General features: G+C 41.4%; 1 protein-coding gene across 7 annotated transcripts in view; it reads right to left on the minus strand.

Moving 5' to 3' along the window:
- LOC115349332 (ceramide synthase 4-like) overlaps positions 1–13605 on the minus strand; it is a 46820-nt gene that overhangs the window by 23906 nt on the left and 9309 nt on the right. For 4 of the 7 annotated variants that reach the window (XM_030033444.2, XM_030033440.2, XM_030033441.2 and 1 more), the window contains one exon: positions 4670–4843. In XM_030033444.2, the coding sequence (XP_029889304.1) occupies positions 4670–4842 (173 nt within the window). In that variant the 5' untranslated portion in view covers position 4843. Of the gene's footprint in view, positions 1–4669; positions 4844–6452; positions 6599–12572; positions 12732–13605 lie in introns of those variants that run through there. The other 3 variants (XM_030033443.2, XM_030033446.2, XM_030033439.2) reach the window with 3 other exon arrangements.

Below are 13605 nucleotides of genomic sequence, written 5' to 3' on the forward strand. Positions count from 1 at the left end.
CTCTCTGGAAGACAGAAGGAGAAAGTCTGAGGACTAAACTGTACCACTCACCACGCTACGTAACGCAAGACGCAGTCAGTGAGATGATTCTTATCTCAAGCCTACTTCTTCATCAGTGAGCGAGCCTCTCTCACTTCATGGTTTACACGGGAAAGTCCATACTAAGGCATTTTATTCAGTAATCACCAAAGAACAAACTGTCTTGTGTGAAACCTGCTGAAGTTGAAACTAAATGGATTAATCATGAAGGGGCATAAATTGATACTCCTCCACCTTGCAAAAGTGGGCTACACGCCTTCTGCAGAGGCTTTCAGAGTTAGCGTGAGATACAAGAAATAGGTTAACTTTGGGGGTGGTGTGGTGGTTTTTGGTTTGTTTTTTTAAAGTTTTTTTAATTTATAAGGGTGCCACTCTGCAAGTATCTTCTAGCACTAAGAAATGCAGAACCACTGACAGCAGCAACCAGAACTTCTATTCTTTGAACTGCACGATCTCTTCTAGCCTCATGCTTTCCTTTGGCAGAGGGTTATCCCTGTGCTCCTGGAATAGTCTCTACCTTCTCTTGCTTACAGGAGAATGCTTCACATTGAAGTTAAACTGACTGTTTTGTTTGATACAAGATCTCAAGTCACTACAGTGCTACTGTCCAAACTGAGTCAAGTCAGCTCCCAGTTTTCAATTAAATAATACAACGTGTTCCACACCTTTGCATAAAAAGCCTGCCTATAGGACCTAACAGGAAGCTGTTTTCAGATCCTTCCTGATTATTGATCAACAACAAAAGTCTCTGTGCAAAATGAATTTCAGAAAGGTACATTTAAAAATAAAATATCTGAAAAGGGTGCCCTCTTCTATCTTTCTTCTGGTTCTCAGTTCAAGTGTCTGTTCCCTGCAGATCAACAGCAGCCCTTTGTTTTAACGTACAACACATGGCTCACATACTGTCACAACCCTCCTAAGAAAAGACCTAATCTTTCTGACTAAAATTCTCCTCTAGTGCAATTTGGCAACTATTTGGATTCAAATTCACTGACATTGGCTTTCAGTTCCCCAGCATCCAAAAATCACTGGTCAAGTCCAAAATCAGACAATTAAATTGTATGTAAATTCTGTTTTTCAACTTTCTGCTTTACTATCCCTCAAAGCAGTTCAAATTTCCACATTTTTCCTAACCATACAGGCAAGAAACACTTTGCAATAGAAGCTGTGATTCCTTCAGAATCATAAAACTCCAAGAATTTGATTTTTATGGAAAAGGGTCTCAAACATTATAGAACTAAAAGAGAAACCAACATCCCTGCTTGCAGGCATATGTCCAAGGAAAAGTTCTGCTAAGGTACAGAGGTCCTTAAAATCAGGCTCCAAGTTATGGGTGCAGGACATATCTCCTACTCACAAGTACAATCTGGAAACATCAAAGGAAGGGGAGAGGTTCCCAGCTTCTGGGTCCTCTCTTTTGTCAGGACATCATTACCTATCTCTCCCAGCACCTGCTTCAGTATTGTGGCAAAGACTAGGAGCACTGCAGCGATAACAAGCTTCCTGCTCTCCAGCACTGAACACCCCATTTTCCCACCTTCCCCAGAGCAAACTGGCTCACTGAAGAGTTGCTTCACCGAAGTGTGAGCTGTTTCTTCTCCCCCAGGGCTGCACCCACAACCTCCTCAGCTCTCCCAGGCCCCACCCAGCTACTGCATGTCCTCTTCCCACAGCCACCACCTAATCCACAGAGTAACTGGTTGTTAAAAGGATGTCGCTGTCTCAGTTTTGCCCAGTTCAGCCAGCAGGTTCCAAGGAGTGGAAAACCCGTGCTCGAGGAAGCGGGGTCTTTCCCAGGTTTAATCTCCAAACCAAGAAGATGGAACCATTGGCCAAGCACGGTGGCTGATGTAGTTGCTGAATGAGGGATTGCAGAAAATCCTCTGCGCTTCTCCTGCCTCTTAGTATTTTCCTGGAGTTCTGACACAGATAAATGACATGAACATATTACAGCATTTCTGAAATCCCAGAGCAGTCACCACCAGGAACACAGAGCATATCTAGAGGAAAAAAATGCTTTGCGCCTGATGCACAGTTGCAAGTAATAGGCGAGGGTAGAATAAACTGCCAGAGGCCAAGCTAAAGCCACCAAAACCAAACTTGTACACTAGCTACACTCATTTTGACCCACAGACCAGATGTACAAAGCTACAAAGTCAAGGCCATCTACACGGAGAATGAGAAATAACACATGCATCCTTTCAGTCTGCAATTCTCAAACTTTGTGCAAATTATTTTAAACAGGGCTAGCGCCACTGTACATACAAGGTAACGGAGCAACAGAAGACTTGATTCATACCTCCCATTCACTAGGGGAAGCTTTCTTCTCCAGGATGAACTGAGTGTGAAAGAGTAATGATTGAGAATGAGAAAATGTCATGCTGAAATAAATGACTGCAGATAGTAAGGACAAACAATAATACAGCTCAGAACAGTGGCTTGTAATTTGCACAGGTAAGATAGTGGTATGATTATAGGTTTCCTGGAGCAGTAAAATGGGCTTGTGATATTATCTTTTTTCAAGGGTGTGACAAGAAGCTTTTATCTAATGAAGTTTGTGAATCAAAACAGTTTTAAAATTAATGAGTAGGACCAGGCCTGTGGAAACTCTCCCAGCTGAGGCAGTGTTTGGATGGGAAAGCAAAAAGTCTTTTTACCTGGCCATCCGCATCTTAAAGCAGATCGAAAAGATATTTAGATTGACTAGGAGCTGCGTGGCAGGAGGAATGGGGATAAAGGGACAGAGTCACAGCAGCACAGAATCCATGCTGAAAGGGACCTCTGGAAATCATCCAGCCCACCTCGGCTGCTCAATCAGGGTTAGCTACAGCAGGCTGTGGAAGGCTGTGTCCAGATGGGTTTCAAGTATCTCCACAGATGGAGACTCCATTCCCCCTCTGTGGAACCTGTTCCAATGTTTGACCGCTCTCACAGTAAGAAAAACATTTTCTTATATTCAGATGGAGTATCACATGTTTCCATTTGTGCCCACTGCCTCTTGTCCTGTCACTGGGCACCACTGAGAAGAGTTCGGCTCCTTCTTCTTCCTGTTCATGTCTTGAACTGGGGAGCCTAGAATTGTACAGTTCTAGTCAATGCAGGACACAGGGGCTAATCTCCAGCTTCACATTGCAAATGTGTCCAAGTCACTGACTGACAGTGCCTGCCCGAAGGAGTACTGTATCCAGCCATGTCTTGCAGATCAGCAAGGAAGAAATGCGAGTCACTTGTGTTTTAATGGTTACCTACAATACCTTGGTTCCCACATCAGCAGAGGTAACCGAGACACCTGTGTCCCCAGGAAAGTGCAGGATAAAATCCATGGAATTTATGGAACGCATACTAAACGTATTGTTTACAAAGAAGAGATTTGGATTCCAATTTTGTAGCTTCATAGAATGATTATTTGAAGAATCATTCATGGATTTGTGTTAATGTAAAAATACTGGCTATAATGATTTTATTTTTTTATTAGAAACATTCTCACAGCAGAGCTCTGAATCATTTCAACTTCTATAAACTTTTCCAAGCTGTCCTTGTATCACAGAGAATCTGGAGAAGAAACATCTTTCTAGCTTACAGAGGTCTGCTTCCTTTTCTCGTGCAGCCACTTTTTAAAAAAAAGATGACAAAACCACTTTAAAAGTCTTTTTTCCCCTCTTTCTAAGCTTAAAGCCACTCTAGACTTGACTATTTCAAAAGATTACCTCTTCGATCAGCAACTAGGAATAGGGATTTTTCAATCCAGTGAAGACAACTTTGAAGAGTATTCAAAATCATGAAAGGGGACTTTGCAGTCTTGACAATGGCTGACACTATGGTAAATCTCAGTTATCTACCGGCAAATTATACTGTATTGCAGACCACACTAACTATTGACTAAACTGCACAAAGCAACAACACCAGCTCAGGACCGTTATGAAACTCAGAGTCAATGAACCCTGCAGGATTTCTAGCTGTGCCTTTGCCATAACTCCCAAATTTTCTGCAGTGAAGAGTAATAGGCAAAACACTCAAATGGCTCTGGCCAGAAAGAAGCAGCTACAAATGTCTCTACATGGCACTCCCAAGGAAATGACATTCCTGAACCCTGAGCAGTGGTCAGTGACATGCACATGTTTGTATGGCTATGTGGTGCTGAGTCTGAGGTCAGATGACTCAGCCCCATCTAATGCATGTTATTCAGGCTTGTCTGTCAGGTGCGATACCCCAGATCCCCATTACCCAAGATAAAGGAGACATAACTGTATTTGCGTAGTCTAAACATGATTTCTGCTGCACTTGACCCAGAAACAGCAAGTAATGTGCAACAGAATACAAAACTGCACGTCTGCCTTCTAAAACACAAGTATAAACCTCATCTAGGGCCTACCTGTATTAAGTGTAGGAAGTCACATTGCTTACAATTATACCTTAAGGGTAGGGTTTATGTTCTATATTCAACACACTTCTTTAGCCAGCACACAGGGCTGGAAAGAAAGAGCTGGAAAATGTACCTCAGCAGACTTTATGACCTGGAGTATCTGTGGACCTCTGCAGTTATACATTGGCACAGACAATAAAGGCAGCTTTTGGACCCAAACTGCCAACATTATCCCTAAAAAACCCCAAACACTACTAAATAACTTACCTTTCAAAGGCACATCGAATGACAACCAAGATTAAAGCAAAAGGGATACTGAGCAGGAGATCCCGAGGCTGAGGGTAATGGACGTCTTCAGACTCTTGCATGTCCTGCCAGGTGATTCCTGGGGGCAGCCAGAACTCATGCTGCCACAGCCACTCATTCAGAGAGCGCGCCATTCTGGAAGGAAGAGAGACCAGAAGAACTGAGGACAGCCTCGTACACAGCAAACCTGTCAGCACAAGCCAGTGAAGCAGAGGAAGGATTACACCCTCACTGAGGTTGCATCTGGCTGTGAAAGCAGAAGAGGTGGGGAACGCATCAGTGCCCAAGGAACTGGTAATCTGCTCGCAGATTTTTATCAGGAGCTAGGTGACTGCTGCCTCCTGGCACAGAACCAAAAAAGGGCTAAAATGGAGATAAGTGCCTCAGAATTCAACAGAACATTAGTGTCATTCTCAGCAAGATGTATTGGAAAGTTTCAAGTTTAATACTGCAGCTTCTCAAGTTCATAGGTTCCTTTCTACATGACTGACAGCTTGGTATCACAAGGATGCAGCAAGTCTGCTCCAGGGCTGGCTGCCAGCTGTTCTTTTATATGTACCTATCCTTATTTTTTAGTCTTTGATCTTTGGTATTTATTTGTTTCTACTTACACATTGCAATTCCACTGTATGCATGTGTGCGTATGCATGCAATATAATTAGTATTATTCTGAGATTTCTCCTTTAAAAAAAAAAAAGATATATCTTCTGCTTTAAATGATTAAGGAAAGTACTTTCAGGTAAGAATTTTTGTGTTAAGTGGTAAGCTGGATTCTTAATGTAATTTTAAAGACCATGCCTGAAGGTGGGATTTACATACATGATCAGAGAATTTAGCAGCATAAAAGACAGTGGAATGGGTGTAATGAAGCATTCAACACAAAAATACTGTTGCTAGATAATTCTACCTTGTACACAGATATGAGCTGCACTGCCCTCCAATATAGGCTGCTCATTCTAGCTGGTAACAACAAATATCCCAAACACAGGCTCTGAACAGAAGTCAAACAGACTCTGTGCAGGCACAGAATAAGGAAAGGGGAAGCATGGGAATGAGATGCCCATTGAGATCATCTGAACAGCACATAGGAAACACCATCTTACGAAACCAGGGGAAAAAGCATATAATTCAAGCATCTGACCCGAGCGTCATAAAGCATCTCACCCAGCAGAGGCCTCTACTGAATTATACATTTGACTTTGAAGATACCTCTAATTCAGAAGTAGTTTCTTTGTTAGTTAAACTGAAGATCTGCCTTATTCCAGAATTTTGCAGAGTCTGAGGGATATCATCTGAATCATAACGTCTTTTCTTGAATTGGACTTTATTATTCATCTCAATGTGCCTTTTGATCTGACTACATCAGGGAAGAACAGGACCGTATTTCTTCAAATTTGACTCTCATTTCTCCTGGAGCATGCACAGCCAATTCAGTATGATGACAAAGCTGATTACAAATATATGTGTAATTGATACCAAGTGGATGCAAACTTTCTGACCTTTTAAGATATACAAAGCAGAAACACACTTTCCCCTTTTCCCCAAAGAAAAACTATCTTACTAAAAATGCATTCTTTTCCTCCCTGCATTCCCTGATTTCAGCTTTTGATAACAAAACCCACAACATAAAAATACGTCCTAAAAATCAAAAGCCTGATATACTGCAGAACTGCAACCAAAAGAAGTGGCAGTAAGTCTAATATCCAACTTCACTAGCATCAAAAAGAACATCTGGGTCTTTTACCAGCTTTCAGTTTGACAATAATCACAGTATTTTCTTTCTGGTGCAGCTTCTGGGACTCTGGAAACTGTGGGTTTGCTCTCACTTCTAGGCTGTTCTCCATTCCTTCTGCTAGCTCTCCTTCCAGTGCAATGCCTGGACAAAAATCACTGGAACATAAAATAAACATAGACTCTTCAAATTCTGTTTTAAGAGCCTGACAATCAAGATGCAACAGTTTTTAAGTTGCCTGCCAAATCTCGAGTCTCTACAACTCTCTGGGGCCTAAAGTATAACTTAACTTTCCCTGTCAAGGCTGTTTTAAGGTGGCAACATCTGCTACCCACTATCTGTCCCCTTTTCCTCTGGCAGGGATGTAGGATCCTTTAGCGCTAGTTCCCTTTCTGTCTGGCCTTTGGTGATTCAGCAAAGGCACCTGAAGCCAGGACCACAGGAGAGTGGTGACAGGGCTTGTTGTGCATTAAAAAGAGAGAAGCTAGCTGAAGCACACATACATACATGCTAGAGGAAGCTTTTCAGACTACTCAATAAACATGCTATTAACCAGTATAGCTCCGTTTGGGTGACACAGACATAAGCCCAGGGGACAGGCTGGCTACTGTGCTGAACCTCAGAGCCTTGGTGAACCATGTTTTCAGGATGTTCCTGAGTCTCCTGTAGACTGTGTGAACACAAGTTTCTGCACAAAACTCTACAGTTATAGAGCAGAGCAGAAAGTGTCTATGTAGAAGCAAACTGTATGAGTAGGGGCTTAGCCTATAATGAATTCAACACACTGTCACTCTGAAGTGAGGTGACAGTGTTCCAAAACAGCTTGTGCACTTCAGATAGGTACTGGATACCAGCTTAGAAAAGTCAGATAACCCAAGTGAGGTGTCTGAATTACAAAGAACTTTAAAAGGCATGAAAGACACCAACCTCAAAAGTGTTGGTAAACTTTCTTAGGTGTTAAAAACCTCAGGTCTAGTCAGGAAAAGCATCAGGATATCAGGAATAACTCAGGAGAACTATAGAGGGAAAATATACTTCCTCCCTGCCTCAGCTCATCAGAAAACATTGCTTCAGTACGACAGGGTTATCACACAGTGCAGAGACAGCAGGCACACTACGGAAAGCTGCCATAATAGCTAGCTTTGCAATTATACAAATAAGGATTCTCCCTCCAGAACTCTCTCTATCTGGCAGCAACACAAAAAGATGCAACACACACTTGGTAGGGGACAGCAGCTGAACTCTGCTGAGGGCTCTCTGGGGAGTATATAAAATAAGTCTTCCAATTTGCTTAGGGGGAACATTTTTAGATTCAAAGCACTAAGGAAGTAAACAGTCATTACCTAATCTACTCTCATGTGCAAACTATATGTAGTCAGGATCACCTTCTTGGAAGATATCTTTACACATCACAAAAAATATAGAAAAGGGTACAGTATGAAGCAACATATTTATCTTCTGCAATTTACACAGTCGAAGTTCCCAAGTCGAAGCAGCTGGAAAGCTGAAGACAATGGTGTGTCTAAAATGCCATTTGAGCACCCACAGAAAAGCATAAACAGGCCCATTTCTTTCTCAAAAGTTCTTTATGCCTCACAGAGCACCCTGTGCTATTAGTTGTAGCTAGTAATAATATACAGGACGAAGCCCTCCAGCTCTCAATACAAGTGTAACAGAGAGACAGCCTCTTGCACAACAAGTTCAGCAAGAACAAAGGAAAAAACCAACACTGCAAAACACTCTCCCATACCTGACACTAAACAGATCAGCATTAGGATTTCACAAACAGTGAGCAAAATAGTAAATGCTGGAAGAACAGCATTAAGTTTGTCATAGAATATACATGTAAGGATGAAATCAAGAATAGAGAAGTATCACAGCTATGCCATGGGGACAGGGAGGACAAGGCTTTTGCACTTACTGACCCTATACTGTGACAAGATCAGGCACTCAATATATTAATCCAACAAAGCTCCTTTAAGTTGACACAGCTAGAAGGTGTTGAAGCAACTGGATGTTGTGCAGCCCTGCAGCCCTGTGCACTGTATTTACTTTGTTAAATCTTGCCTTTCTTGATTTTTTTTTTTTTTTTTTTTTAAACTTGGTGGTTTTATCTGAATCCTTAGAGTTACAAAGGTCTCTGCTGTCAGGCTGCACTAAGCTGCTCCAAGGAAAGCAGAAACTGCTGTGCTGGCATGCAGGAATGCACCTGCAGTATCTGCATGCTGCAGCAGAGAGCAGCACTGCAAGGCTCCCTGAACCCTAAGCCATAGATCAGGAACACTACTACACTTAAACCCCTTAGGGACATATTTATATACAGTTTCACTTTCAAAGCAGAACTGTTTGAGAAGAAGCACAGCATCTAGCTAGAAAGGTTACTCCTTGTCTCACAAGTAAAATGGCTAAGCAGGTTTAGCGAGAAAATGAACTGTTGCTTACATCTTCAAAGAGTTACTCTGCTGCTTCACTTACAGAACCTATTCCCAAGGTAAACATTAATATATAGGTACATTAATACTCATGTAAATTTACATACGTGAATATAAGAGATAAGGGTGGAGGAAAACCAGAGAGAAAAGACTTACGAATCTTTGTGAAGAACTCTCACTGTGAAGAAGACTAGGTGTAGGTATCTGCCCTGCAGTTTACATCTGCAGTGTTAGACTAGACATTACTGCATTAGTCAGTGTTCACTGCTTATACTGTTAAGATTAAGATCCATAATAAAAGAAAAGGTTACACTGGAGCTTTCAAGTTGCTTTTAAAACAAGAAAAAAGTCCGTAATTTTTTTTTTAAAAGGCTTACACTGGAGTTTTTAATTTGCTTTTTGACTAATATTCCTTCCCCCAACCCTCCTCTCCCTGCCTTAATCTCAGAGCAGCAGATCCTGGTAACATTGATGTGACAGTAATTTTGGTCTTTGCTGTAGAAATTCTGAACCCAATAGCACAGAACTCCCAACTTCTTTCCAAAATCCAACATAGAACTCACTAAGTTGTCTCCTCCTCCTCCTCTCTACCTCAGGAAGCTGTTAGTTTTAGGAATAGCCAAGACTTCACTGGGCCATTTTCAGCTTTTTGCTATGACAGGCAACAATAATCCGTTCAATAAGGGTACCAAGCTGTATTAGAGGTGTCTCAATGTTTTTGCATCAATTGCTCATACTAGAAATGCCAATTCCTAAACCCTCTGGTGGGTACAAAATAACCACAATAAAAAATTTTAATGCCATTTGTTTTTGCATTAACATTGGGTTTCACCACAAACCAGTTGTTCTTACTGTTTATAGAACGATACTTTTCTCTCATAGTTCACTGTCTAGGCTAAACAAGTCCATTGCTTCTAAACTGCTCTATATTGTATATAGCTAATACAGCTCGCTATAGCCAGAGAAACAGAAAACCTTTCTTTGCACATTCCTCCATTTCTGACTAGATTCTGTTTCTGAACAGGATTTCTGAGAGAAGTGTCTAGTATTAGTATGCTAACATCAGCATTTTTTAATACAAATTAGTCCCCAAATACACAACTCTGCGCACTGTGCTATTCAAGGTCACCTCAATCCTCTTACTCTGGCTATGAAGGCTTTCCAGTTCTCAATTATACCAGAGATGGTCCATTGTCTGCAGGTAGATTATACAGGTTTGTGGGTGGACAATGCCACAGGTACAAACATCCCTGAAGTGGCTCTGGGCCAAGCTGTTTAGGTCTGCCAAGCCTTATTAGCTTAAGTGCAGCATCATGCTAACAACATTGCTGCCAGAACCAGCACAAGTATTCCTGCAGAAGCTTTCCTGGTATAGCTAGTTTTCCCAGGGCTTAATTAACCACCAGCAGCACAGTACTGCCCCAGGGGAAATTATTAGTTAATGTGGAAGTACACCACCATAAGGATGCAGTTACATTGTTCTTGGTTCAAGTTGCTTTATTTCTTCCATGGGGCTATGGCTGAAATAATTAAAACCAGAAAAGCCTCTTAAATCTTGACATGCTGGAGAGCAAAATGGAGAGGCTTGTCCTATCTTTCTAAGAAGCAGCTGGGGTCAAGAAACAGTCATCTCTATATTTATAAAGGTTACTACTGTTATTTCAAATTGGAAGAGCCATTGTGTTCTAGTCCTACTCTGGTCCATACTTCCTCAATTTGGGTTACCACTGCATATTATGCATTTTAACCTTTAACTAACTTTGCTAAGAAATCAATTATTTAATAATTCCATGGGTAAATTCTCTCCTGATAGCTCTTTCAGGCACTTTCTCACCTATTTGATACTTCCCATAATCCTAGTGTCTTCCACTTTAAATAAAACTACCTGTTACAGCTACACAAGAGAAGTTACAAGTTTAGACATGGAGTTTACTGCACCTCTCTTATGCAGAAATAAAGAATTTTAAAAAAGAAAGCTCAGATTAACATGACATAGGCTATCTTTGGAATGCCCATATTATATTTAATATCTCTTAATCTCAAATCTCCAGGTTTTTTTTGTCCTCTTGCTTTTTGTAAAAACTTCACACTAAAGATCACAATACTGGGATTATAGTTGCTGGCATAATTTTTTCTTCATGTATTTCTTCTAACATTTTTCATACTTTTTTTCTAATGTATATCAAGTATTGTCACTAAAGACTTGGTAAAATTTATAGATAAAAAGCTTTGCTCCAAAATTCTTAATTACATGTACCATTACTTTCAGCATGCTGAGATGGAGATTAGCTAGTTCCAGTCTCCTGTCTGAAGGGAATACATTAACCTTTTCAAATTTCACTTCAGCTTTGATATGTTCATTTCCATTTCCTCATCCCTGTTAGCTGTCCTGGCGTGATACCTGTTTTCTGATCTGGCCTTATCCATAACAACATTTCCTTTGCCTGAGATCCCTCTCTTTCCCTATCCCTCTGTTGGTTCTTCACCACTTTAAGGATTTTCTTATCAACAAGTGAATTTAACCACGGATTGATAGTGTCCAAGGGACTCCGCTGAAATTTATCAATTAAAAAAAAAATGCCTCTCTAAGAATGTCCTCCCATGGGGGAAAAAAAAAAAAACAAACCCAAAACAAATCAAAATCTTCCCTTACAGTTCCAGTCCATGAACCACCTATTAACCCTCACTCTCTTGGCCTGCTTTCTCCTCACTCTCTTTGTCAAAGTAACTTTCCTACAGAACCCACCACTCTCTACACCTCCATTTCTTTGAACTTCTTTTGCAGATTATTATAAGCCTGCTTGCTCTGGCCATAACTGATGCAGAATCTCCAACCACACAAATAGATTCTGGTACAAATCTTGGTTATGAATCTCTTTTTACCTGCAGCTAATTCTGCTTTATTTCTCCCCTTTCTCCAGCTTTCTCATCTCTTTCTCTTGTGATTCTGAATGCCCTTGTCTTTTCCCTAAAACCACAACTTCTGGCAGAATGTCCCCTTTGTTTTTGCATGAAATAAGACTGTTTTTCAACTCTGACTAGTAGTAAAAGAAACAAAACCACAATCTCCTTCCCTTTGTAATCATCAACACTATGTTCTCCAGGCTCACTCTCCTCACCCAGACTTCGTTCTTCACATCCTCTTCTTGGAAGCTGGCTGAATATTTGAAATTATGTGTGCAGCCTTGTTTCTCCATCAATTACCAGTTTATCCTCAACTTCCTGGCTTTCAGATGTTCTCCTCACTTAGGTCTATCAGCTGACATTTCCTATCATATTATTTCATGTCTCCTGCCCACCCAAGAATAAATTAAGTTTGCAATTTTTCAACTTTTTCAAGGACCTTTTCACAGTTTGTTTACTTCCACTACTAGTTCAACACAAGCTTGATTCTTCACTCCTAACTTTAAAAGCAGAAAGGCAAAATTTGCCTCCACAACCCCCTGACTAAGATAACACCTCTTTTCAGCCCACTGAGAGAACTAGGTTGCTTTGCCTTGGCTCCTAGACTTTTCAGCTTTTCACCGCCATTAACCCCAGCCTCATGGTGCAGGCTCGTCATGTGCTGCTCTGTTCAAAGGCAATAATTTTCATATACACCCTCTCTTGGGAGACTTCTGTACCAGAAAAAAGCATAAAATGCCCAAACAAACATTAGAAGCTGCAAATAAAAGTCCAGCAAGCAGACAAACTTGCCTACCTAGATCTCCAGCGAACATCTTCCTCACCCAGCATAAATTACTTACTAACTTCCATACCTTGTGCTCCGCTTGCCAGCTCCTTTGCTGCTAGGCTGCTCTGACTGCCGAGTGTTTGGCTCCCAAGCAGACTGCCAGGTATGACCGACAGCACAGCTTTCAGGCTGATGCCACTCATCCACGTCAGAATGCAAATCAGACAGTTCTTCTCACTTGATCATCCCTCACTGAGGTGGATGAGTACAACTCCTAGGTTTTGCTCAGTAAAAAACAAGTACTGGCTAAACCAGTTAAAAACAAGGCCAGAAAAGGCACTGAGTACCTCTGGCTTCACCATGTCTTTGGTCAGGAGGGCCCAGTGGGCCCAAATTTTTCTTATCCTTCCTCTTGCTGCCAGTGTACGTACAGAAGCCCTTGTGGTTGCCCTTCACATCCCTCACTCCAGCTGAGCTTTGGCTTTCCTATCTCTATTCTTGTATGCTCAGGCAACACTTTTGTATTCCTCCTGGACATCCATCCCCTCTTCCACCTTTCTGATACTTCCATTCTGTGTCTGAGCTCAATCAACAGTTCCATGTTCATCCCTGCTGGCCTCCTACCATTTTTGTTTGCCTTCTTGCGTTTCGGGATGAACTACACTTGTGCTTGGAGGAGATTGTCCTGAAAGATCAACCAGCTGTCTGGGCTCCTTTGCCTGTCAGGACAGTCTCCCATGAGATCCTGCCAAGCAGATCCCTGAACAAGCCAAAACCTACCCTCCTGAAATTTAAGAAAAACCCAAGAATTATATGCACATTTTGAAATACCATGGCTGTTTCTGCCATATTCCTCCTCCAGGAACCTGGACATGCTTCCCTACTAAGGCTTAAGAAACCTGGCTTGAACTGCAGCACCCATTGTCAAACTAGTTTCAAAAACAAAGTGCTAAGTTACCAGTGTAAAAAGCAGCAGAGACAAAAACTGAAGACCTTTGCAGGCTCTGTCTGGCACTTACCCCATGGCTGTATTATTAAATGAAGCAACATTCCTTTATTA

The sequence above is a fragment of the Aquila chrysaetos genome, chromosome 12, assembly GCF_900496995.4.
Source record: "Aquila chrysaetos chrysaetos chromosome 12, bAquChr1.4, whole genome shotgun sequence".
In the NCBI taxonomy this organism is placed as follows: Eukaryota; Metazoa; Chordata; class Aves; order Accipitriformes; family Accipitridae; genus Aquila; species Aquila chrysaetos.